Source organism: Brienomyrus brachyistius, chromosome 15 (genome assembly GCF_023856365.1).
Source record: "Brienomyrus brachyistius isolate T26 chromosome 15, BBRACH_0.4, whole genome shotgun sequence".
Lineage (NCBI taxonomy): Eukaryota > Metazoa > Chordata > Actinopteri > Osteoglossiformes > Mormyridae > Brienomyrus > Brienomyrus brachyistius.
Window position 1 is genome coordinate 23,435,086 of NC_064547.1, and position 24,722 is coordinate 23,459,807.

Below are 24,722 nucleotides of genomic sequence, written 5' to 3' on the forward strand. Positions count from 1 at the left end.
GGAAGAGCACAGGCCAGCCTGCAGCTTCCCCTCAGGGCTCTGACTCGGCCTCTCGCCTCTCTCTGCAGACACCATCGCAGCAGAGCAATATCTTAGATAATGGTCAGGAGGAGATCTCCCCCACCAGTCAGTGGGCCCCGTACTCACTGGGCCGGAGGGATGTGCCCCCGGACAACATTGCCAAAAAGGTAAGCAGCATTGCGGGCTTTCCACACAGCAAGTGTACCGCAAAGCTGACCCATCGTGAGGTCCATCCCCAGGACAGCGGACGATATGGGGAGCTCGTGCCATGGACCGAATTTTCCTTTATTAATTCTGCTTCTAACACAAACAGGCTGTTCCTCCAAACAGTGAATCGTACAGCTGCAGCTGAATACATACAGCACAGAGACAGGCTCAAGAGGTTAGGCAGAGCAGTCAGATGGCTAAGACATGGAACTTGACTCGTTTTCAAAATGGTTTGATTCTTGATTCTTGATTATCTATATTGGTTTGCCAATTTGATATGTATTGTGGTTTTTTTAGATAGTTTTTGCTGAAGAGCATTGTAGGTCTACGTTAAAATTCAATGGCTGTAACGGTAAATATGTAACTGAAAGACACACAACAAACATCATGTTCAGTTAGTAACACACAATGAAACAAGATGCATTTATTGACATGGGTCGAATCTAGATTCGCAACTAGATGTTCAACACTGAAAACATGTTCGTTGTGGCTTTGAGTTGGTTATAGCTAGTGCTGGAGAGTACTAGTTTGGGACACTAAATTACACAAACACTAGAGAGAGTAGCTGAGAAGAAGCCAGGCTGTCTGTTGGCTCTGGTATACCGAGCTCGCATATGTTCCTGGAAACAAATCCAACATGATAAGTTATTTGATACGTCATTGTCCAAGTATGTATATGACTGGAGCAGGACAGAAACAGCCTCTGCAAGTTAGTCTCCCTGTAGCAGTTAAGGTACTTTAGCCAGGAAATTCAGGCTGTACCAAAAATATAACTGCGCCTTTCAAGGTGTTTATTGTTACAGATATGTGATGGTGGTTGATTGGTGCTCGTGAGGTGACACTTCTCTGGTTGTGGGTGACTTCAGTGCGAACACTGGCACTGACAGGGCTGGCTATAAGGACTGTGTCGGTCCCCATGGGTCTGGCGATTGAGGTGGAAGTGGCTTCACCTCAAAAGCTTGGAGGTTGCAGGTCGCCTCATCCTGGTTCCAGTGCCCTGAGCCGCATCGTTGGACTTGGTACTCTGGTGCGGCAAGATTGGTCACATCCTCGTGGGCAGACGCTGGACACTTCTGCAGAGCTGCAGGGTCTATGGAAGTGCCGAGTTTGTGAATTCTGACCGCAGACTTGATGTTGCTACTCTGAAGACTCAGTTTAGGTCCAGGAGGCTACCACCTACTAGGAGGATGAGGCTGGACTTGGTCGGACCCCAAGATGTTTCTAATGATTTTGCATGCAGTTGGCGTGAGGAACTCGGAGTCTTGGGTGCACCTGCCGTTTCTCGTGTGATGTGGGAGACCTTCCATGATAAGACCCTGAAGGTTGATGAGAGTTGTGTTGGTGTTGCCGGTGTCCCCAGAAGGAGGTGTTTCATCTCACAGCGGATCCTGGATATTATGGAGAGGAGTCACAGCGCATGGCTTGATGGCAACTTCGGCCAGATAAGAAGTGCTAACGTGAATATGGGCATATTTTTTTTTTGCAGCCTTTCAAAGTATTTGTACAAGTCGTATTTTGTAAATTCGTTTGTATATTTTCGTAAAAAGTGTTGTTGATCCAGCTGCCCTGACATCCTGAGACTTTGCGGGATCCCTCCGAAGTTGCTGGACTTTGTGTTGAATGAGCGGTTGCTAAGGGACAAATCAGGCACATTACCGACATTGTAAGGAAGCATCAGTTATGGCACTATGGCTATGGCATTTCCCTGGTCTGGCTCATAGGATCCTAAATGCTGGGGACCCAAGTGGCTGGACCAATTTTCACTGGGTGGGACTGGACCGCATGTTGGCCTGGGGGTCTCCAACTGGGATCCGGAGGTGTTTCATCATGTGGTGGATGTGGCAGTGCATGCTCCCCAACCTGACCTGACATATGTGTCTGTTTGTAATACCCATTTTATGTGCATTTTTTTGCAAGGATAATACATGATGGAACTGAAAAATTGCTCCAATTCCATGAATACTACCGAGTTCCATTTAAAGAACTGTTTATAATATGATATATTCCCTCATTTTACAGTAAGAATAATGAACCTTGTCAGGTTGATCAGTCTGGTGGTTTGAAATAGTGTTGATGATAAACAAACACACCTATATGAATTGTTAATTTGTGTGGTCTATGTAATGCTGCAAGGGTAAAAGGGAAAATTCAGATTCTTATACTGTCAGGAAAAAATTGTGTTGTTCCAGCGGGGCAACAAAAAATATTTTGTTAAATTCATTTAATTTCCTAATTCAGTGTGTGACTGTAGTGTCATTGCCATATCTCAATTGGTAATATAACAGCAGGCTGTGATTAACCTGGCATTTATAGTGTTGTTATTGCACCCTCTGTTGGTTGCCTGCTAGTCATGCATTTGCCCTAGTGCCTGCATCTCTCCACCGTTTGACTCGCTGCCTAATGACTTGCCTGACTTACCCCCGGCAGACGCAGACGATGATCATGACCTCCACGTCTGTCACACCGCCACACCGCTCTGTCCGCGACCAGCAGTACGAAGGGCCCATGAACAAGATCTCCATCCAGCAGTACCACTCCCCGCTGCCCATGGCCATCTCAGCCACCAGCCCCCGGCCCCAGAGTGCCCACTGCCTCATTCAGACCAAAGGGCAGAAGAGCATGGACGGCTACCAGGAACAGGTTGGCCTCCCTTTCTGCCTCCCTCAGCACGTTGCTGTGAGAAGATGCTAATGCTAACGCTGTGCACCTGGATACATGGACTGTGGCGTTTAAGCTACGGCCCCCACGATTCGCTGTACTCTCTCCAAATTTAAATCTTTTGGGTAGAACTCCAGAATCATGGCATCTGCCAGCTCTTGCTGACCACAGCGTCTTTGTGCATCGAAAGTTATTTTTCATGATATAATTCAGTATGAATATATACTTGGAAGCTTCTAATGCCATGATATGAAATTTACATGCTAATTCAATTTCTTCCTAATTAGAAAAAGGATATTTGGCTTAATAGTGCCATTTTTACATTCCTCTGCTTTGTAAAGTGGTTGTCGGTATGTTGGTCAGTGCACTCTCAGCCAATTTTCATAGAGTAGGGAGGTAGATAAAGTGTACAGATACAAACACGTAATGCTAAAGAAAGACAAAGTGCAAACAGTAGAAAGTACACAAAGAGAATGTGGTGATGTTTGATCAGTTAATGCAGTAACTGTGCCCTGGACAGCTCTGCGTGAGGATAGAGAAGAGCCCAGGGTTAGGCTTCAGCATCTCAGGGGGCATCAGCGGTCAGGGGAACCCCTTCAAGCCTTCCGACATGGTAAGACTGAGCTTCTCCATCTCGCCCTATGCCGGGTACTTGGAGGTTAGCGTCAAAGCTGTGTGTAAATTGCACATGGTGCTCCCTTATTGCTGTACTTTATGGGTTAAATTGCATGTTTTGGTAATTTTTAAAAGACTTTCTTTGCTGGATGCATGATTATAATTCCAATAATTCCAAAAGGGACAGACCCAGAGGCATTTCTGGTAGATGTAAGCATGTTGATTTTCAGCTGCCGTTGTTCTTCTGGGGGTAAGTAAGTACAGTGGCAAAGTATTGAAAATATTTCAGCAGTGTTTTCTTTAATTTCACCTGCCATTTGACATTCTTTAATGTAGTATTCTTATGAATAGTCTATCTGTGGTAAGGAATCTTCGGAACACATTGCTGAGCCACCTACCCAGTTATGTGTGAGATCAGTGGTATTCTTTTTGTTGTTAAAAGTGCATATGGGATTCCAGTCAGGAGTGTTGTCACCTCAGACACAATGAACATAATCTAGCAGAGTTTGCATGTTCTTCCTGTGCTTGCATGCCCCCCGATGATCACTAGGGGAATGGTGCCTTCCTGATTTAAGCAAAATAAAAAGGAATATTCCCAGAGAGAGGCCATGCAGGTGTACATAGATCATTACAGAAAAATGCAGAGTACGCTATTGAATACAAGATGCCTGACTTTATGCTTCAAATCGATTACATATTCATAATGTGCTCCACTACACAGTTTTTAGGAAATATGGAACATTTAAGACCTTTTCCTTAATAAAAGGAGGCAAGTTATGTACATGTGTGGAGCTGAGGGGCTCTGCAGCTAGTTGTCATGGCAGCCCTTGGAGCCCAAGCACTGTTTGGGTCTTACGGTCAAGCCTGTCAGCCTCCGTCACACAAGTGAGAGCCAATGGCAGCCAGGCTATTTCGGTTTGGCCAGAATGTCAGTGCCTAAAAACTACGCTTAGATGTGTACTGGTTCCTGATTGGCTGTCCTGAGAATTGTGAGGCTTTCTCAGTGGGTGGACGCTTTTTTGAATGGCACCAGACGTATAGAAGCTGGCCAATGAGACAGCTCACAAAACAAGCACAAACACCCACCAGGAAAGAACAGAATAGAAAATGTGCAGTTTGTGCATTTTAAATATCAGTATTATCTTAATATTAACCATATTCTTAACTAACATCTAAATTCAATAGTACATACAATAGCAGTTGGAATGTCACGCATGAATATAGGGATCAAGATAAGTCTTGTAAAATGAACAGATACAGAGGGAACTATAATGCCAAAGCGGTAAATCTGTCCTATAAAGGAACCCAGAGACCTGAACAGGTGATCAGGAACTTTCAGCATAGTTTCCAAAAGAATAACTCCTGATGTATGCAGAGTCACTTACCGTAATTCCTGCAATGTGAATTGTAAGGTGATATAATGTAGGACCGTAAAAGTCTGTCTAGATAACGTAAGTCCTGTTCTATAGGTCATGCCTGCCATGGGTTACGGAAATGGAATATGCATAGTAGCTTCATTATTTCACAATAATCAGTGATAATACATAATGTGATACAGTCTGTGCCATTACAATGCTGCTATGGAAATAAAAAAAAACATTAAAAATTCTGAGAGCAGCTCAGGGTGAAAGCAGCCAAACACACCAGGGACTAGAAATTTCCAGGAGGTTCTCTGCCATTTTACACTTGACTGAGGACCTGAATTTCTTCAGGAAAAATGTCAGCTGTAGTTATTTAGATATTAACACCACACATGGTGGACCTAATAAGCCGTTTTCGCACATGAAGTCTGGACATTGTCCAGAGTTGCCCTTTGACACACGTGGCACACAACCGGAGATTCACGTTCACACCTACCAGAAATACTCCAGTTGGTTTAGATGAGGGGCGGCACTTGGGTAGAGCATGCAGGAGGCAGGACATGAAGCGAAATGGGCACTTTGGAAATTGCAGTGTTTTATTTACAGCACGACTGACAGAATTTCCCGAATCTCGTCCTCTCTTCAGTTAGCCATGTTCTTTGGAGATCTACTTTGGAGATCTACTCATTATCTTCACCCTTAGATGTTTGCATTCTAAAGATTTAATGCCCGTCACACGATAGAAAAGTTTTCAATATGCCCACTCACTCGTGGTGAATTCTCCATAAGTCTCCCTCCTCCATTCACACATGGGGGTCAGTCGGAAGTTACCTGGTATGTGTACTAATAAGCAGGCAAGGTAAAGTTCAGACATTGCTTTTACAGAAACAGCACCTCCGGTTAATGTCAAGAAACGTTTATGGTGACTGTCTGTGTCTTAAAGGAGCTTTAAAAGTCTCACACTTCAGTTCGAGTTTTGAGTCTAATCGCACTTTTTTCTGTGTGACCATGAAGACAGATGGTTACAGTGGAAGATGTAGGTCTATTTTTTTATACTTACTTAATTTCCTTGAGCATTATTTGTAGATTTGGCTTATGAGTCAAAGTAATGCCAGGTCTGTATTTGCTGCAAAGTTTTTTTTAACTCAGTCTTGAATCTAATCTGTTCTTTCTGACCAGGGGGATTGTATTTTTATGATAATTATGTAGTTATCTTCCTCATCAAGTGAACAATACATTTTAAGTGAATTTTTATTTTTATTTGGCTTAATAAACATGAGACGTAGCACATGTAGAACACAAGTCAGGCATTTTATATGGGCGTGGAATGATATCAGAATCCATATAAAGGCTTTAATTTTTATTCCTGTATTAATTTGATCATTTCCACTGGATGAAGCAGGCATTTAAAGAAAAATTTAAGCTGCAGGCATTTTCAGGTAATTATGTCAAAACCGACACAGCACACGATGGACTCTTGGAGTTTTTCTCCATACCCCAGAACTCCTGACATCATCCAGCATTAGGTACCAAGATTCATCAGAGCGAGCAATTTTTTTTTTTGCCCGACAATCCAGAGTTTTTGTTCATTAACTAACTGCATCCCAGGTTTGCTTTTTTTGGCTAAAGGAAGCTGAAATTTAAGGTTGATAGCTGCTAAATCCTCTTCCTGCCAAGGTGCAGTGAATCGTCAGCATTTTTTTTTTTCAACAGTGATCCGTTTTTGATCACTGGCTAGCATTTTTTGAGGGGTGAACAATTTTGCACATGCAATAGGCACTTCTGACCTTAAAGAAAAACTGCAGCACTGCAGTTTTGTTCAAAGGCGCTTAAATCTTTATTCTTGTCCATTCTCTCTCACATACTCAGTCTGTCTCCCAGTTATGACAGTTCTTCCCTTTCCTGTCTCTTCCCCTTTACCTGCAATGATTGGAATGTATTTAGAAAGCGAGAACAATCTAGGATCTGGTCCTTTACTTGTTTTCATTTTGTCAGTCTCCTACAAGCAATTAGGCGACGTCCTTAATGTTTTATAAGCTCAGTGTTCATCTAATGAACACATACAGCACACATACAGCTGACTCAACGGCTGAGTTTGACTGCTGTCTGACACTGATTTCTATAATCAGTAATTTGTACCATTTCAGCCATTCTTTTGCTGTAAAGGCTTCAAATTCTTCAAGCCCGATTATTTATATTTTTCCTAACATAATGTTTTTGTTACCTAGGGAAGTTTCTTTTTATAATCTGCAGTTTTTTGTTGGATATACTGTAGTTAAATGCAAAAATGTGTTTTTAATAAATGTCTCCCAGTGGAATTACTCTTTAACATTGGGAATCATTGTGTGAGATGTTAATTTAGGGAAACCACAGTAACATTTTTGGCTTTTCTCGCTGCATGTCCCGTCTGCCCTTCAGTATTGCGTGTTGATCATTACTTTCGGAGTGTTGGGATGGTTTACTTTGGCCCAGAGTTTGCTGTACTCCTTGTTTGCTGGGATAGTACTGAAGCTGCAGCTGTCCACATCACCTGACTACTCCGCACTCATTCGGCTCATTCAAGGTCACTGTACTGTCCTCGCTATGCGTTATGAAGCACAGTTAGTTAGCTATACTCAACCCAAGATCCAATCAAATGAATTGAAGCAATTAGCATCCAATTTGTTTTTAATTAGAGTGAAACTATAAAAAAGGAAAATATCCAATTTACATTTATGAATATAATATATTTACACAAATTACACAAAATAAAACTAATTTACTAAGTAAAATAAGTATTCTCAAATAAACTCAAATACAAGAGAATATGTTAAACATTATAAGCACACGAATACAGCTGTAACCTAACCTACACACAGTAATGAAATTAATCAAACAAACCATATAATTCTTAAACATAAAATAAGCATAAGAACTTGCAGCCTTTGCCATCGTCAGCTGCTGCAAGGTGAATCACAAAGACAAAGATGAACTTTTGTCCTACCTGAAAAATCGAATTAGCAATTACCGTGCTACAGTCCAACAGCAGTATGCAAACCGGCCAGGGGTGGTACTAATACTGCAGAACAAAGTACAATTGTCTCAAAGCAGGACAGTCACATATTAGCTAAAACTTTACTTCTAAAGGATATATTTGTGAAGTCAAATGGCCAGATCTAGGGAGAATCTGGGATGGGAAACTCCTCCCTCCTTTCTCATCTTCCCCCCTCCCACCAAGACAATACACAAAAGTCATTGGTTGGCAAACTGTAACCCAACACTTATTGAGTAGAGTAGGGCTGGGTATCACCGCTGGGTGTCCGATTTACAAGGTTCCGAATCAGTTTGATTTCCTATCCAATTTGATTCAATATCAATTCTATTCAGGATATTGTTACACATCAATTTTTCTTTGATAGGAAAGAGAGAACTGATGCTTGTAAATTGTACAAGGAACCCTCTAACATCTACTAACGTGTAATTGGTTGATCATGTTTCCAAAAGTCATTGAGTTTTTTTCCATATTCTTAAGTAGCGACAACTGTTATGATTATTTTTTCTGGTGCCGTTGGTCTGGACTACTTTAGTTTTTGAGGCTGAATGCCTTCAGTTTCGTATGTCTGTATTAAGCTTGTGCTGTTCGACAATATTATGAGTAATGAACAATAACAGACGAGTAACCCAGTATGTGTGTGTGACAGTGACTGATCGCAAATTATTTCCTTTGTCGGGGAAGTTGGCAGGCCCGTCTGTGAGGAGGGGCGGTGCCCGGGGCGAGCCAACCTATTTTGGGCATCAGCAGAAACCAAGATAAACCAAGTAATGGAAATCATTGTGCCTTATATCCTATGGTCATTGTAAGACAGATGTAACTATTGAAGAGTAACAACTGTGTGTGTGCGCGTATTCATATATATAATTATAGCAATTATAATGAATTAAACCCTGTGTTCTCTACTACTAAGTATGGTGGCATATATGTAGCAATAAACTATCCTGTAGCCTATAATTATTTTTCAACAGGATCAGAATTTCATGGCAAAAGTGACTTAAATTCCATTGGGAGACTAGCTTGCAGAGGCTGGTTCTGCCTTGCTCGGGTCATACACACACTTGGATGAGTTAGCATTTTCCAGTAACATATCTGAGTTCAGTATAACAGAGACAGACAGTCTTGATCAGTGGTTCTCAAACTCGGGCCCCACTGCCCTGCTTGTTTTCCAGCTATCCTTGCCATACACACTGCTGATTACCTGGATCAGGTGTGTTCAGCCAATCAGAAGCTGAGAGACAGCTGGGATTTGTGTGTGGGGCAGGGATAGCAGGAAAACAAGCAGGGCAGTGGGGCCCGAGGACCGAATTTGAGAACCACTGGCCTTGAGCTTATGAACTACTGTCTCTCTCCAGTGCTGTTGTACTTAATTGGGAACCCAGAGTTTTCTCAAACCACCAGTTATAACTGACTATAATCAGCATTAGTCATATCCAGCTCACACATTTAGCATAATGATTTCCATGTTGAATGTCTACTTGTGAATTTAGTTTCTGCCCATGTCAATAAATGTATTCATTCATTACCTTGTGCGTAACAAACGAAAAATGATATACCGAAATGTTATAGCCCTAATGTTTAGCCGAAATGACATACTTATGGACAATTTGTGCTCATGAGCAGACTGCCATAAATGGTTTGTAATAAACACACACCACTTTATTACGTTCATACTGTAAAAACATTCTGCGACTTGAGTAATTCCTTGGCTTGAGGTATAGTACAGTACCATATGTAGTTACTTTTATTCAACAGTATTATTGTTTTTATTATGTACTGTATTACTACTATTTAAACTTGCATACAAATTTAACATAAAAACAGACTTAGAGAACGGATCTTGCTGGTTACTGCCTGTATTCAGGTAAAATGTGGTTGCATCCAGTCATTTAGTCTTCAAATAGTCCACAAGACACAACTTACCCCCGACCAAAATACCATAACCAGGTCTAGCTCTGATGGTCCTTCTAAGTTGGATAATTCTCTGGAGCAGTCAAAGACCGGCCCCACGTGGAGCTCTGTACGCTTTGCAAGCAAGTTAAAAGCTGTACGGATGCATTTCTCTAGTTTTATGCATTGCATGTAACTGCACGAGTGATTGGAGTGTCTTCAGCCTCATGTACTAACACACCATGCTACACGAGAGCAAAGAATCCATTGATTTTTTGCCCATGAGAAAGTAATTACTAATAAACATGGATGAGTTTGTTTTTGTCCAAAAAATAGGAAACTTGGTACTATAATGTGATAGCAAATATTAATTACTGTACATAAAAAAGACAAAGTAGTAAATAATGAAAGAGCAAATAAAACCTAATACCCTGCCAGAGTGATGGGTGTCATATTGATTTAAAACATATGTATGGCAGTTACAGCCATTTGGAGAAATATGTTATAAGTTTCATTGTAAATCATCATTTGTGCAACAATATGCCCCCTAAATATTTCTCACTGCGCCTCCAGTCAAACCAGGCTGAATCTGGCCCTGGGTGACAGTGTTAATCATTGTTAGCCCTTGACATTAATCAGCCTTCACTTGACTGTAACTCTTTCACTGAGTTTACAAGCTATATTGTGGCATTTGCTTAGCCTTTCATACAGAAGGACATACTAAGTGCAAGTTTTGATCGTCACTGATGCGTAAATAACCACACAGCATTTCAGTTATCTTTCCATGCTTGTAGTGGAGATGTTGTGCTAAACACCAAATGACAGTGGCGATGGATAAATAGTCAGGTGAACTCCATGCAGAAAGGCACATCTAAACCATGTTGACCATGTGGTTCCTAACCTCATATCACTTTTGACTTATAGGGTATCTTTGTTACTAGGGTACAGCCTGATGGACCCGCTGCCAGCGTTCTTCAACCTGGGGACAAAATTCTGAAGGTAACATTGATGTCCATCCCTGCACATCGCTCATGCGTGTAATGCTGTCCAGCGCATCCCTGCTGGGAGCTCATGCACGTGGCATGCACTGTGCTCTGCACCACTGACTGGGCATGCTCTGCTTTTGTGTCGGCTCTACCTCCCGACTCCAGTCTCCAAACTCTTGACTTCTTAACAGGGCGATAAATGGTATGTTTAGCCTGTGCTAAGAAGGACAATAGATGCCTAATTCATTTACCCCTGACACTAATATCGATTTATGATGAGCAAAATTCATCACATTTTTTCCCTTCATAGATACCATGAGCTTCTCTGCAGTTGCATAAGAGCTGTGTTTTCATGCTATTGCAACTTGCAGACCTTCTTCCTCCAGCTTTGTCCTGTGTAACACAGATCGACATTTCCCAGAATTCCCTTGCCCTATCTTTGTAAGTTCTTACACTGGCCCCCTGGAAGCGACTAAGCAGCGCTGGCATATTGTCACCCTTCTTGACATGACCACATAGGCCTGTCATCCTGCAGTTGTATTATGTTATTCAGCACCACTGGCTTAGAAGGTGTGATCAGATAAGTTCACTCAAGCGCAGTCCTACTGAGTGCAATGATAGGATTCGGATGCAGGGTGTTTGGCACACATATTTCAATAGTATGTCAACATAAACGTATGCAAATCTAGCATAGGCCACCGTTTCTATGCGCTTATTGAGTTTCATTCTCCTTCAGTGGTCAGTGGTTTCACAGGACTCTCAGTCCATGTAAAGCTGCCATTCAGATCCAGACCTGGATTTTGTCTTTAAATTATAGTGTGGTTTAAAATTCTGCAGCCTACATGAACTGGATATTCTTGTGCTGGAATAACTGCATAGGACCTGATCATTGGCAGCCTTCCGTCTGTGTGTCGCTTTCAGTGTGTGCAACCAGAGGCTCTCCCATACGTCGCTTCCTGAAGGACCTGCCGCCTTTCTGCTCTCTCCACAGATGGAGCTCCTTAGCTGACAAACAATCCTCTAAAATCCAGCTTCTCTCCCTTTCTCTTTACAGCATGATTTCCTTCTTCCTGTGTGCATTTGGTGTTCTCTCTCTCCTCTCTTTTTGACAGTGGACGTTTCGTGTCTCCTCTATCTCCCTTGAGCTAGGCCTGTCCCCAGTCCTCTCGTGTGGCCACCCTGAACTTCTTACTGCCACTTTACCACGTTTACTCTCTGCTTCCTTTTCACGTTTCAGGCCAATGGACATAGTTTTTTACACATGGAACATGAAACTGCTGTCTCTCTACTGAAGAATTTCCAGAAAACTGTGGACTTGGTAATCTTGAGGGAGAGCACAAGCTAATTTTTTTGTTTGCTTTTTTTTACCGTACATAACTTCTTACATGTACAGAACTGAAATATGTACAAGCTACTTGCGTCCATTTTTATCTTGGAACAGTAACATTTGCCAATTGCTGGACCAATGGCAAAATATTAGTGCCAATTGTACGATAGGTTACGTGTCATGTTACACACCAATCAAAAGGACATGTTTAGATATTATGCCTATTTGACAGAAGATCATTTACTGTATATCTATCAGCCTGAGGCTGTAGATTGGTGCAGATGTGGATTTTTTTTTGCTATTCTGTTTCTGAAAGGTGTTGCTTAATTTCTTATGCATTTAATTTAACTTTATGTATTTTTTCCATTTAGATGTCAGAGCATGAAAGCACACTGGCTGTTTTGGTAATTCATTCACCATAAACACTGCCTCACTGTGTATATGCCTTCTGTAAATATGTACATATACATTTAAATGAAGAAATGAAGTGGAAGGAGCGTATGTATGTATGCTATTTGCTTTGAATTTAAGCCATTATTTGATTGCTATTTTTTTGTGTCATTTTAGGACATTAAATATGATCTGTTCAATTTTAATACATTTTGAAAATACCTTTATAAACATTTCTGAATAGTTATACCACCAGTTCTTTTCCATTTCTTTTTTTTTATGCGGTTGAAGTGTAGTATTTATGTTGATCTTGATCACAATTTAAAACCAGTTAATGGAGTTTGTCAGATGTGTTTTTTTTGCAGTTTGTTTCCACAAATCTGTGAAATGAAAGATTATCATAAAACATTGCTTTTATTTTCTTTGAATGGACAGGCTCAGATTTATGAGGGGTAATCAGTACGTGCTCAGTAATTGGACCTTATTTTCAAAAATGTTCGTGAAACCTGATTGCTACTGATGATTGTTTCTGCACTGGAAAAGGCTAGTTGTTTTTCAGCATATCTAGTATTTTTATACCTTTGTATTGTATATGTTCGATTAGGAAACCAGAATGCATATCTTTTGATTCTAGAATCCAGACCGAACATGATCACTAATAGAAAATATTCCACATCGTCACCATCAAAGCTATATGCTCTGTTCACTCAAATGGCAGAAACCCTTTTACAATTTAGATTCTTCTTGGTTACTTTTTGTTCTGTGTGAATACTGGTAACCTGGAATGTCATTTCACAAAACGTTTTAGAAGTAAAAAAGAAAATGAATCCAAACTTGAGAATATCACTGAGGACCTGGATTAAAAAAAAAATGAATCATTGGTAACTAAAAATCCACGCAACAGATTTCTTCACACTCCAGATTGCGCTGCTCGAGGACAGTCCAAGTGTCGATATTCACACATCCACTGAGATGTGAAACTGCTGTAATGTTCTTCTCTATACTGACGGATGATGGGTGACAGCAGGAGGCTCATGAAAAACCCATAACATTGCATGTACAAAACTATAAATATGGGAGCAGGTGCATAGAGCACATAATGTCCCACAGGTTTGGATTTGACCGTAAGATCATATCAAATGGCACGTATATTGGACGGTCAACACGCTAATCAAAAGCAGCACTTAGTCAAGCAGAACTTTTACAGTCATTCCAAAACAAGAAAAGTAAAATGCAATTTTATAATTTCACATGTATTATGTAAATAGTACATTATGTACTACTTACATCTTTAACATCCTACCAAGATTTACTGAAATTGTTGTGCTGCTAGTAATTTTCTGTACATTTTAAACTATTTACAAATACGTTTTTATGTTTCTTCAAAAAAAAAAACACCCACATTTCTTCTTGTCATTGTACTGAATTGATTTCCATTGTAAGCTCCGTAGCATGCTTTCATATGCTTTACTTATTAAAATGTGGCTTTTTGTCATTTTAAGTAGACATGCTAAAGGTTTTTTTTTGTTCTTGGAAAAATAGTTTTTTTAAAATGCAGAGGGAGATCGTTTGTGACAGTTTGTGCCATAGTCTCTCTCTCGATGGTTTATCACTGACGAAACCCAGAAAATGTTCCATATGTTAAATGTATACAAATGTAGCATTTAAGGTGACATCACACAGAACGGAACACTCTGAACCTGTAGTCCTGCAGAGAGTTGTGTACCTAGCTAAGGAAAGCTACCACTGCATAAATTAACAGTGCTTAATTTAAAGGGTTGAGTCATAAACCTGAATAAAGTTTAATTTTTTTTTTTTTTTTTTTTACTAAACATTTTCAGGTTATTTGTAATATACTGATATATTTAGCTTTGCTCAGATTTCTATAACTGTATGGAAAAAAGGAATTCAGGATATGGGGAAGCTGTAGTATTTAACTTGTAAAATTGATTTCTACAGTAATTGTGAATTTGTGTTATACAAAAATATATATATATATGTACATGAATATAAAAATGGTCATTTTTGTATGTGTTTACAATACAATTACATATATAAAAAGCAAATATATGGTACTTTTCGGTCTAATTGCAGTATTAATGTAAATAACTGTGAATGAAAACATTTTAATTTATTCATATAGATTGTGAATGTATTCCAAGCTCTCGCAGTATGATGACTTATTGGATTTGAATGCTGCTTCATTTTTTGTGCAAGAAAGTAATTTTAACAGAAAAAATGTTTAGTTGGAGAGGTTTAGTGAGAATTATCCTGTTTATTGATTTGCACATGCAAGTTTAAACCTTCCAGTTTTATTTCTGTATTGACACAAATATGTAACTGGTAAAGCATATATATTCTGTGTCTAGAATGCATTTTGCAGAAGCTATCTGTATATACCCAAGAAATTGTTATAAAAAAAACTAAAAATGCTGTGAAGAAAATACCAGAGCCATTTTTCGGCTTTGGAAATACAGTACAATTTTTTCAGTATTTAAGAAGTGTTTTGAATAATGTATGAAAGTCTATTGTACAAATAATAAAAACATCATTTTATTGTAAAGGTCTTGTTTTTATGCAAACCAAAATATCGGGAATAATTTTCTAGTTTCTAATCACAGGAACAGTGACGTCTTCAGCTGCTTTGCCATTCTTGAAAGCACCAGGATGCTATTGAATTAAAGTGGATCAGTTGAAATTCTTATCTACACGATGTCTGATGTCCCTCCAACCAAGAGCTGATGATTATGCAATAAACAAAACTCTTTGTATGTGGAAACAGTGAAAAATGACTGATATACTTTGTGGCTGTGAACCCTTAAAAGTGCACCATTACACCTTACAGCATTGCTCTGTCGCTGTGGAGCCAACTAAGTCCTTAACAAGGAATATACTAATAGACATATTGGAGAATTATCTTAGGAAAAACAGACCCACTTTAGCAAGCAATTTTTATTTTATCTTCATATACCACAACAAGCAGGCAACACTACACACTCACAAACATATACAGGCAGTGGTAGTTATAATCACCTACAAACATTCAAACGCTGCTGTCAGATTGTTCAGGATGTTTAAGGATTTTGCCCATTTTATAAAATCACTTCATCCTCCCAAAGTCACCTTGGCGTTGGCAGTATTTTGTCTGTCTAAAAGTTGGCTAGTACATTTCAGGAGAGTAAAAACAAATGGGTGAGATACTGTAAGTTCAGTGTGAAATTATACAAAAAGTACTTGCTTGCCATCAAACAGGCCACTGTTGTGTGATGAAGATTATATTCATAGAAAATCTGGACCATGTACAAGACTCATCACAACTTAATTCTGACTATAATAATAGTCATTTAAAATATGAATATTGGTTACAAAGAAGAGTCTGTATCTTGACTTTAGCAAAGGGAAACGTATCGCCTAGGCACAGGAATGATAAGTGCAGAAAAGGTACCGCCTCGTCCCAGGCATGACTAAATCTTCTGGGGTCAAAAAACATTTGAAAATCTTTTATGTCTTAAGCACAGAATGTTTGTGTGTCACTCTCCATAATTTGGATGAAGTGGTGGTGGTTCTGATACCGCAGAACACTATGAAGGAATTCTGCTTCTGAGGTACTCCAGGAGAGAGTCTGTCCCTTTGGCCACGATCGCAGCCCTAGGATGGCGGAAGGGATTCCCATCAAGCATTAGGGCCCTATGGTGGGATTTAAACAGACAGAAATAGTCAAACAGGAGAACGAAATCCCTCCAACACAGTAGGAATATATGATGTTATACACAGTGAGAGGTGTGGTTTAACCATTTAAACATTAAATATTCTTACAAATCCTCCTCATGGAACTCCTACAGAGACAGATTTAGAGTGACCCTCCCTGACATCATACACAAACCCCATTAGTTCCCCCTTTCCGACATATTGCTAGGTGAGAGAGACCAGTTGGTACCACTAAACCCACGCCAAGCACAGCCAGCAACACCAAAACAGTCTCTATGCCACAGTAACCAAATGTTCCTCACAACTAAAAGGGACAAACTTGTGTTTGACACAAAGCGAGTGGTGGAGAAAGTACTGTTATTAAAAAGTACAGATGCATACCAAAATGTTACTCAAGTAATAGCAAAAGTAAGCCCGTAAAATACTACCCAAGTAATACAAATCTTACTTTTTTTTACTATCCTTTTAATTTCATTCAGGACTGGTTTGAATACAGCATTGTGTTACACTACAGCACAACAAGGAAAGATCACAAGATGATAAGCGGATATTTTCTTTTTAATTCAGAAACAGCGGGGAAACTTGCCAAGCTTAACAGTGATTAGAGGAATGACACTCTGCGGAAAACAGATTATTCTACAGGCCACATTTAACGAACTACAAACATTTTGCGGGCTGGTACTTTGAGCAGCGGTGCTCAAAAGTGGAAGAAATTTGAATTTGGGAGTGGGGGGGACTGAATTTGGGGTGGGGGGTGCAGTGTAGTGTATATTGTGACATCACACATGCAATAGTCACATTCAGCTGAATAAAGCCATCATCTTCCATCAAGGAAAATGGCTGATCATCCAAAGCAATTATCACCATTATTTCAGTTGCAGTCCTAGTGCTTCTAACTTACAATACTGGTTTCAATCTTGAAAGCAACTTTGATACTTTACACCTACTTTGTTACTTTACACCTCAACACAAAGCAGATGATTAATGGCCTAAACACATTTGTGCTGTTTTTCCCATGCTTTTGCATCTCTCTCCCCATACACTTCATAATGTAAACAGGGCATACACAATGCTGTGGCAGGCCAGCAATTTTCACATATTCATCTTTAAGCTCCTGCTCTTGTTGCTGCTGTTTTCCACTTTGGGTCAAAGAGGACCCTAAATCAGGAGAATTAGTTAATACTACTGTTGCAACCTTGTGGTATCATGTAGACAGATAGCTCTTCTTACCTTAAGCTGGTGCAGTTGCCCAGCTCCGGGGGAACATGCAGGATGTCATTGTTCTGCAGATCTAGGGTGGACAGCCTTTCCAGATCTTTCAACTTTATGGGGTCAATGCTGCCTACTTGATTGTTGCTGAATAAAATCGTCTCGAGAGTGTGAAGCCGGTACAACACCTCTGGGAAGACCTTAAACCTGCAGTAGTATCAGGTATCCAAGGTCAGGCATTTTCACAGTGAGCATGACCCACATGGGCACTGTGTTACATGCTTACCTATTGAAGGATAAAATTACACTCCTGAGTTTAGTTAAGGATTCCAGCTCCGCGGGCAGGGATTCCAAAAGGTTGTTTCTAAAGTGATGAAAACGGTAAGGAGGAGATTTCTTATGTTACTTCAGAGCGATCGGGAAAAAAAAAAAACCTTTCTGTAATAATAGAAGTAAACACTTATAAATGGCGTCACGTTCTGTTTCAGGTGCATCTTGTTTTCAGGCTCTTGTGTAATTTACACGTTATCACCATATATCCTCCAGTCTGTTTATCTTCAAATTACATGGTGTGAGTCAACACAAACTGCACAGTCATGCCATTTTTATTCATTATGCAAGAAGTGGAAAAACTGTTTAAAATGTCAAATTTGAAATATGCATGTTTCTAGGAAAACAAGGGAAAACTGGGAACCCTGGGAGCTCTAAGTGGCATATTAATAGCAACTACTGCTGACTGGCTGTGGTCCTTTCTGAATAAACAAGCATGAGGTTTTTCCACGAGCGCTTATAAAGACAAGAATGCTAAAGTGCTCACCTGAAATCTATGTGCACCAAGCCCAGCAGCATGCAGAATTCCACTGGGAGGCTGGTCAGCTTGTTGAACCCTAGGTTAATGTCAGTAACTGTGTCCTTCAGCTCCATGATCCTTGAACCCAATAGAAGAATTTAGCATGATACTATTTTGCTCCAGTGAAAAGTCATTAAGAGCATTTTAAGAGGCGTTAGCCTTAAGCTAAACAGAGGCAGTAATAAATCTGTAAATAGAACGGTTAAAAACAAACACTGGGGTTTACAATTCAAATTAGTCATTAAAGATACCATCCTGGCCTGAGATACACTTAGCCTGGTACCAGAAGTGGAATGTTCTGGTCCAGAAAGAACAAAATGACACCAAGATTTTGTTTCAACCAACTAGTTGAGTACAAAGTGTTAGTCACAGAGTACTCAACTAGTTGGTTGAAACTAATCCTTGGTCTGGATTTGTACTTTTTGGACCTGAACTTTCCACCTCTGCCCAGTACACATTACATGATCCCTGTTCCCTACCAGAAGTATTTAGGGCTACAGACCTGAATTTGTTAAAATCCTCCAAGGCTTGTGACTAAAAATTCTAGCAAAAGCAGCTTCGGTTCATTGTTTAAAAGGGAGAAAAGCAGTTTAACAACAAAATGTGATGGCAAAAGGCTATGATTTAAAGGCAGCGCATGGGCAAACTGCAAAATAACAGTTTTGAATCTCACACTAAAGGATCTTGACTAACTGTAAGCGCATTACTGACAACACAGAGTGTGTTCAGTGATGGGTTCCTGTATTATTAACATTTGTCCACTGGGAGCAACACCTGAATGGGAAACGAAGTACCTGGCTGGGAATGTACACAGCAGATTCTTGCTGAAATTCACACTGGAAATGGGATCTTTTCCAACTGCGTCAAACACCTCATCAGGAACTGAAGTTTCCTGCTTCTCGCTATAAACAATGTCAGTTCATCAACAAAATGTGACTCATTAAAACTCTTCTCATACCCCTCTGTGAGGAGATAATTACTCAGAGATGGGAAAAAGCTGATTCTTTTTTAAAAGGATGCTTAAGGGGAAAAAACTCATTGTGCTTCCAGCTACATTAAACATTCCATGCAAACACAGAACTGAAGGTGAACCTGCACTTGGCTGATTAATTGTACCTGTAGTTCAATGTCTTCAGTGTCTTTATGGCATGAACGTTGACCTTCGCTTGACTTGGAAGTGTCATTGCAGTTTGTGGGACATCTTGGGGATTTCCATCTGGCTGTTCTAATATGCATAATATAATCATTTACATGTTTTTTTTTATTATTTTGCATGTATAATCAGACCCAATGAAGCAGTAAGAAAAGCAGAACTTCATCAAGACAACTTGGGAATAAATAGATTTCCAGTTACACCAGGATAGACCAGCTGTTCAGCAATAAACTAACAAAATTATTTAATGAATAAATAAAAGAAATGCTATTTATTCTGGGTGAAGCACTCAGCTCAGAGATATTGTATTAAATAACATTACAGGGATATATGTGTGGTTTTTCAGTTGAATGATTTTTCTTTTTAAAACGTGCTACATAGAAAATGCTGAATAGCTTAATGGATGCATCACCGTACCTTCTACACGACTCCTCAGGTATTTTAGGAGCTCTTGAGTGCCTTTCTGAAAGGCAAAGTGTCCGTGACATTAGCTGCCCATGGCCAGATTTTCATGAGTGTAAATATACTTAAAAGCATAATTACTGCTAACAAAAAAGGTCCTACTTTTGTGTAGGGTCCTACTTATACAAAAGATATCATTTTTTATACCTTTCACATCAATTAGATGCGATTCATTGCCTTTACTGACCGTTAACAGATCTCTGCGAATGGTCCTCAGAGGGTTGCCTTCCAGACACAGGATCTTCAGCTTGGTCATGTTGCCAAGGGCATACGGCAGGCTGAGTCAGACAAGATGAAGGGGAAACCAACACTCAGCACAGGGCATCAATGAGAAGAAAATCGATGTTTCTCTATGCATGAAAAAAGGTCAAACATTAAAACCAGAAGACTATAAAAATAATTGTTTCACATTTAGAATACAGTTATTACTACTTTTCAGTTCTGCTAACAGACAGCACTGACAGTAAGGGCTGCACTGCACCTTGCAGCACACAGTGTACTTGTGTGCTGGGGGACACTGGTCTGCACACCTGCTGATGTCATTGTTGGAGATATCCAGGCGCTCCAGACCTTCCAGCAGGGTGACCTCATCGGGCAGGTTCTTCACCTTATTGTCCCGCAGCTCCAGAACGCTAAGAGCGGTCAGGTGCTTCAGCTGCTGAGCCTCCACAGAGTCTATCTGGTTGTTGCCGACATGTAGCTCCTGAGCAAACAGTGGAAGAACATTAAAAAAAAACCAACAGATTTCAGTTTTACATACAGGTTCAATCAATATCTAAGGGTGTCATCACATGAGACGTACTGTATCAGAGACCTTGACTATGCTAACCAGTTCACTGACATTGCTAAAAAAAAGAAGGTTTTTAATCAGATTGGACATGTGGCTCAAACAGCAGCTAGAAAAGGATCAGTGGAGTTAGCGGAGACGCGAGCAGTATGAGTGGCGGTGTCTGCAGGCGCACCTTCAGCATCTTGCAGGACGAGAGTTCGGGAAGCAGACGCAGCTTGTTGTGCCTCAGGTAGAGCTGCTCCAGAGATGTCATGTGAGCCAAGACCGGTGGGACGTTCTCCAGATGATTGCGGGTGCAGTCCAGGAGCTTCAGATCTATGCAACACGCCCATTTTCACAAACCGGGCAATACAAGGCAAGCAGCCTCCAAAGAAACATTAACATGCAGTCAGACGGCCACATGGAAAAATACAAAAAAAATCACATCACTGACCTTCCATTATGGTACAAACAAGGATTGGTGTGTGACTTTAAACTGTGAAACCTGATAAAAACTGACTTTCGTGACAGTTTTTCTATCTTTCTAGTGCTTGTTTATCTACTTCTTTGTCACGACTGTCCGTCTAAATTCAATCTGTGTCCCTGTTTATTGCTCAGTCTGTTAAAAAAAACAATAATCAGCATGGCAGATCCTGAAAGGATGCAGCGTTATTGCACACTGCAGCTCTGCGCTGAGAGGACTTACTCGTCATGCCACTGATCCCAAGGGGAAGGCTCTTCAGCTTGTTGTGGGAGAGGTTGAGTTTCACAAGGTTACTGAGGCCTCCTAAACTGTCAGGCACCTCTATCAGCTGGTTCCCAGAGAGATCCTTCCACCCCCACAGGAGAAATATTCATTAGAACAAATTCCCTTCAAGCATCCCTTTTCGAGGCAATTTCTGCCCATTTCAAGACAGAAATGAACCTTAAATTAAGCTTGGCATCACTCAAACCAGAGATTTTATCCATAGGATAGATGTGAAGATTTTGTCTTGACACTTGTTCTAAGTCAAACGTAATTAAGCCTCAATTTTCTCATAATGGTACCCAAATTTACTTCTTCCACTGTCAATTACATGTCATTGAACAAAATGTTAAAAGTACCAAACTGTCTCTAAAGGGAAATAAAACCTTAGTTTATCCACTTCACTAACATCGCATATTCTCTAATGATTTCACATATGAATAACACATATTCATTCAAATGTTTGTTTTTAAGGTAATAGATCTTGTAACTATCATTTTGGAGAGTAAAATTTGACATTAAGTGGGCCCTGCTGCACAGCCCACACCAGTGTTTCATCTGGATGAGGGGAATCTCTCCGCTCAGTGAGACTCACCAGCTCGTCTAAATTAGCCAGCTGTCCTACTCCTTGTGGGAGCACCTCCAGGACGTTCTGCTGCAGCTGCAGACTACGGAGGTTCGTCAGACTCCACAGCTGCTCTGGCAATTCCCTCAGCTTATTATGGCTGAAGAGAGAACAGAAAGACATTATGGGTTAGGGACCAACACAAGAAACCATGAAATGTGAAGCCTTTTCCTTTGGACTGCTGTGTGTGTGTGTGTGTCATATATTACACACATTACTTATGTATCGCAATGGATAAAAGTTCAAAGTTGAATTAAATAAAACACCTTATTTTTAAGTTTTAAGCCCCACAGTATTACGTCAGAAAAGAAATACCTTAAATTTAGTTTCTGAAGTTGTTGCAGCTCTCCGATAGTTTTGGGAAGGATGGTGAGTTGATTGTCATGGACCTTAGTGAAATTGTAAAAACTGACAATATGAAACTGAAAAAAAACACACAAGTATTTTAAAGCTACCATTTTAAGGTCAATTTCTGATTTGGTCCAAACAGTTTGAGGTACATAAGGCAGCCTTTAGGTTACTGACATCCGCTGTTGAGATACCCCTTAATCCAGGGGTGGCCAGGCTTATCCAGAAAGGGTTGCTGGGTATCCGGATTTTCACTGCGATTCTGTAATTAGATTATTAATCAGAGGACTGACTGACTAAAGAGTCCTCACACCTGGGTTCGAACGGCGGAAAAACCTGCACACACACCGGGCCGGATAAGACTGGCCACCCCTGCCTTACATGCTGTTGTAAGAGGTACCCACATCCAAAACCACCAGAGCAGCCAGCAAGCTGACATCCTCTGACAACAGCTCCAGCTTGTTTGAAGACAGGATCAGCTTGGTTAGGTCAGTCTGCTCCCACCATCGATCCGCGGCTCCAAAAGACAGGTTCTGGTTTGCCTCCTCTGGGGTATCGATATTCAGCCTCCATACACTCTGAGGAACTACAGAGTGAAAAAACATTTGTAAATATTACATTTCCCAGTGCAGATGAACCTATCAGAAATACTTCACTAAGCCCCATAGGGAACTTCCCCTCCCTCCCCACATGAAACACAGTCACATATGCAGGTGAGGGCAATCATGGGGGTCACAGTGAGGGGGCAGTCTTGCACGAGTGCCCAGGGACATTCGACTGGTCTGCCAAGGCCAGGCATGAACTGGAGACCTTCCAAGCACAGGTACAGAGGCTTAGCCCACTGGGCCACACACCACCCCCAAATGTTTAACCATGCATTTTTAAACATATGCAACAAATCATTAAAAACACCAATACATAATATACACTGTAAGAGCAAGCCTTCAGACTTAACATTGTTCATCCACCTACAACAATCTAATCAGGGTACTGACCAGGACACAAGTAGCCCAGATTTAGGGACAGGCTGACCCTGATCACTAATCCTTAGTAGAAGGGTTTATTAATATATAATAGAAGGTTACTGTGATTTCATTATTAGCAGATATGTTTTGAAATCCTATGAACTGGTTCCCAGGTTTTGCCACTTTGATTCATTGAAAAAGGTTGTATATATGGTACAGCACCCCTATTGGTATTGGCAGATATGTTTGCTGTGCAGGCTGGCAGTTTGGATTTGAGGTCTTCCTTTGCCTACACCACACATTTGATCCCACAAATATACCAACAAACGCAATCTTTTAAATGCACTCCGATCTGACTCTTCCAACCCCAATTCCCGTGCTTCTGAACTTAACTATCCTTTTAGTTCAGCATCCACAGTGACTATCCTATAAACATCACTTTCCAGCCCACTGTACTAATGTTTATATTCACCTGAATTATGGAACTGATAAACTGGGTACGTAGAGACATACATTTATAACGTAACATCTACATATATTTATACATATTTCTCGTTTAACGGAGCAACACATGTTCTTGCATTGGTCCGTTTCTGAAGATTCGTGGAAAACGAGTTGTTCTGGGTAAACTTTGGACGCTGCAACAATACGGAGTATTTAATTACGAAATAAAGACAACAAATGTCTACAATACGACATTATGTAGTACAGCTATTTAATCCTGCAGAGGCAACATAACCAAACCCTAAGATAACGGCTACACTAAGATGTTGCATGCAAGTAGAAATAAATATTTAATACACCAGCAGACACAGGCTGGGCTATCTTATGATGGGTCACAACATTGTATACTAACCAGTAAGATAGCATGCGACTGGGGACAATGATTCCTGCGAATAAGCAACGTCTAACTAGATTACCCACAGGCAACAAACAACTAGTCAGATCACTTTCCCTTCCCCTTACCTTCGGTTAACCCGCGTCCAGATAGATTAAGCTGGCCACTTTTTCTTGCCGATTTCAGTAACCCGTGGGGGACTGGGGACTCTTTTTCCTTGGCAAACCCAGATTTTGGGTTTATTTTAGCACCAGATTTAAAACGCGACATATTTTTCCACCGATCTGGGAATGGCCAGCCTTAAAGACAACAAATCCAGCCCAGGCTGGCTGGCTGACTGACTAGCGTTGCGTCGTCGAGATATTTGCGTCTATGCGTCACAACAGTTGTATTTATTGCAGTTTACATATGTGATCCTGCTATACTGGCTATATGCTATATGTTATATACCATAGTTTATTTATACACACAGTAACCAATGATTAGCTACTACTACGGTTTAGCATAGCCGTAGAAGGGTGTGTTTGCAACCACATGAGCGCGCCCAGCTGAGCGACGCCGCCA

The 24,722-nt window shown here is 40.5% G+C and overlaps 2 protein-coding genes across 11 annotated transcripts in view; one reads left to right on the forward strand and one right to left on the reverse strand.

Moving 5' to 3' along the window:
- Nucleotides 1-15,049, forward strand: part of lrrc7 (leucine rich repeat containing 7) — a 165,193-nt gene extending 150,144 nt beyond the window's left edge. For 9 of the 10 annotated variants that reach the window (XM_048976699.1, XM_048976698.1, XM_048976696.1 and 6 more), the window contains 5 exons: nt 69-188; nt 2,656-2,868; nt 3,407-3,499; nt 10,708-10,782; nt 12,007-15,049. In XM_048976699.1, coding sequence (XP_048832656.1) covers nt 69-188; nt 2,656-2,868; nt 3,407-3,499; nt 10,708-10,782; nt 12,007-12,114 — 609 coding nt within the window. In that variant the 3' untranslated portion in view covers nt 12,115-15,049. The remainder of the gene's footprint in view (nt 1-68; nt 189-2,655; nt 2,869-3,406; nt 3,500-10,707; nt 10,783-12,006) is intronic. The other variant, XM_048976701.1, reaches the window with a different exon arrangement.
- A 374-nt stretch (nt 15,050-15,423) lies between these two features.
- lrrc40 (leucine rich repeat containing 40) lies at nt 15,424-24,722 on the reverse strand. The gene is made up of 15 exons (XM_048976722.1): nt 24,287-24,722; nt 22,760-22,941; nt 22,323-22,396; nt 21,978-22,107; nt 21,344-21,467; nt 20,831-20,973; nt 20,399-20,571; nt 20,056-20,146; nt 19,824-19,869; nt 19,370-19,478; nt 19,048-19,155; nt 18,221-18,331; nt 17,690-17,767; nt 17,425-17,610; nt 15,424-16,173 (listed from the first exon to the last, which is right to left on the reverse strand). The coding sequence occupies exons 1-15, from the start codon at nt 24,426-24,428 to the stop codon at nt 16,068-16,070; spliced, it is 1,803 nt and encodes a 600-aa protein (XP_048832679.1). The 5' UTR covers nt 24,429-24,722; the 3' UTR covers nt 15,424-16,067.

Bases quoted from the DNA above. Each gene is read 5' to 3' on its own strand.
- lrrc40 (XM_048976722.1), bottom strand. From the start codon at position 24,428: ATGTCGCGTTTTAAATCTGGTGCTAAAATAAACCCAAAATCTGGGTTT. The intron at 21,468-21,977 runs GTGAGTCTCACT...TGGGGGTGGAAG, and splicing joins TGGCTAATTTAGACGAGCTG to GATCTCTCTGGGAACCAGCT. The intron at 20,974-21,343 runs GTAAGTCCTCTC...CGTGTTGCATAG, and splicing joins TGGGATCAGTGGCATGACGA to ATCTGAAGCTCCTGGACTGC.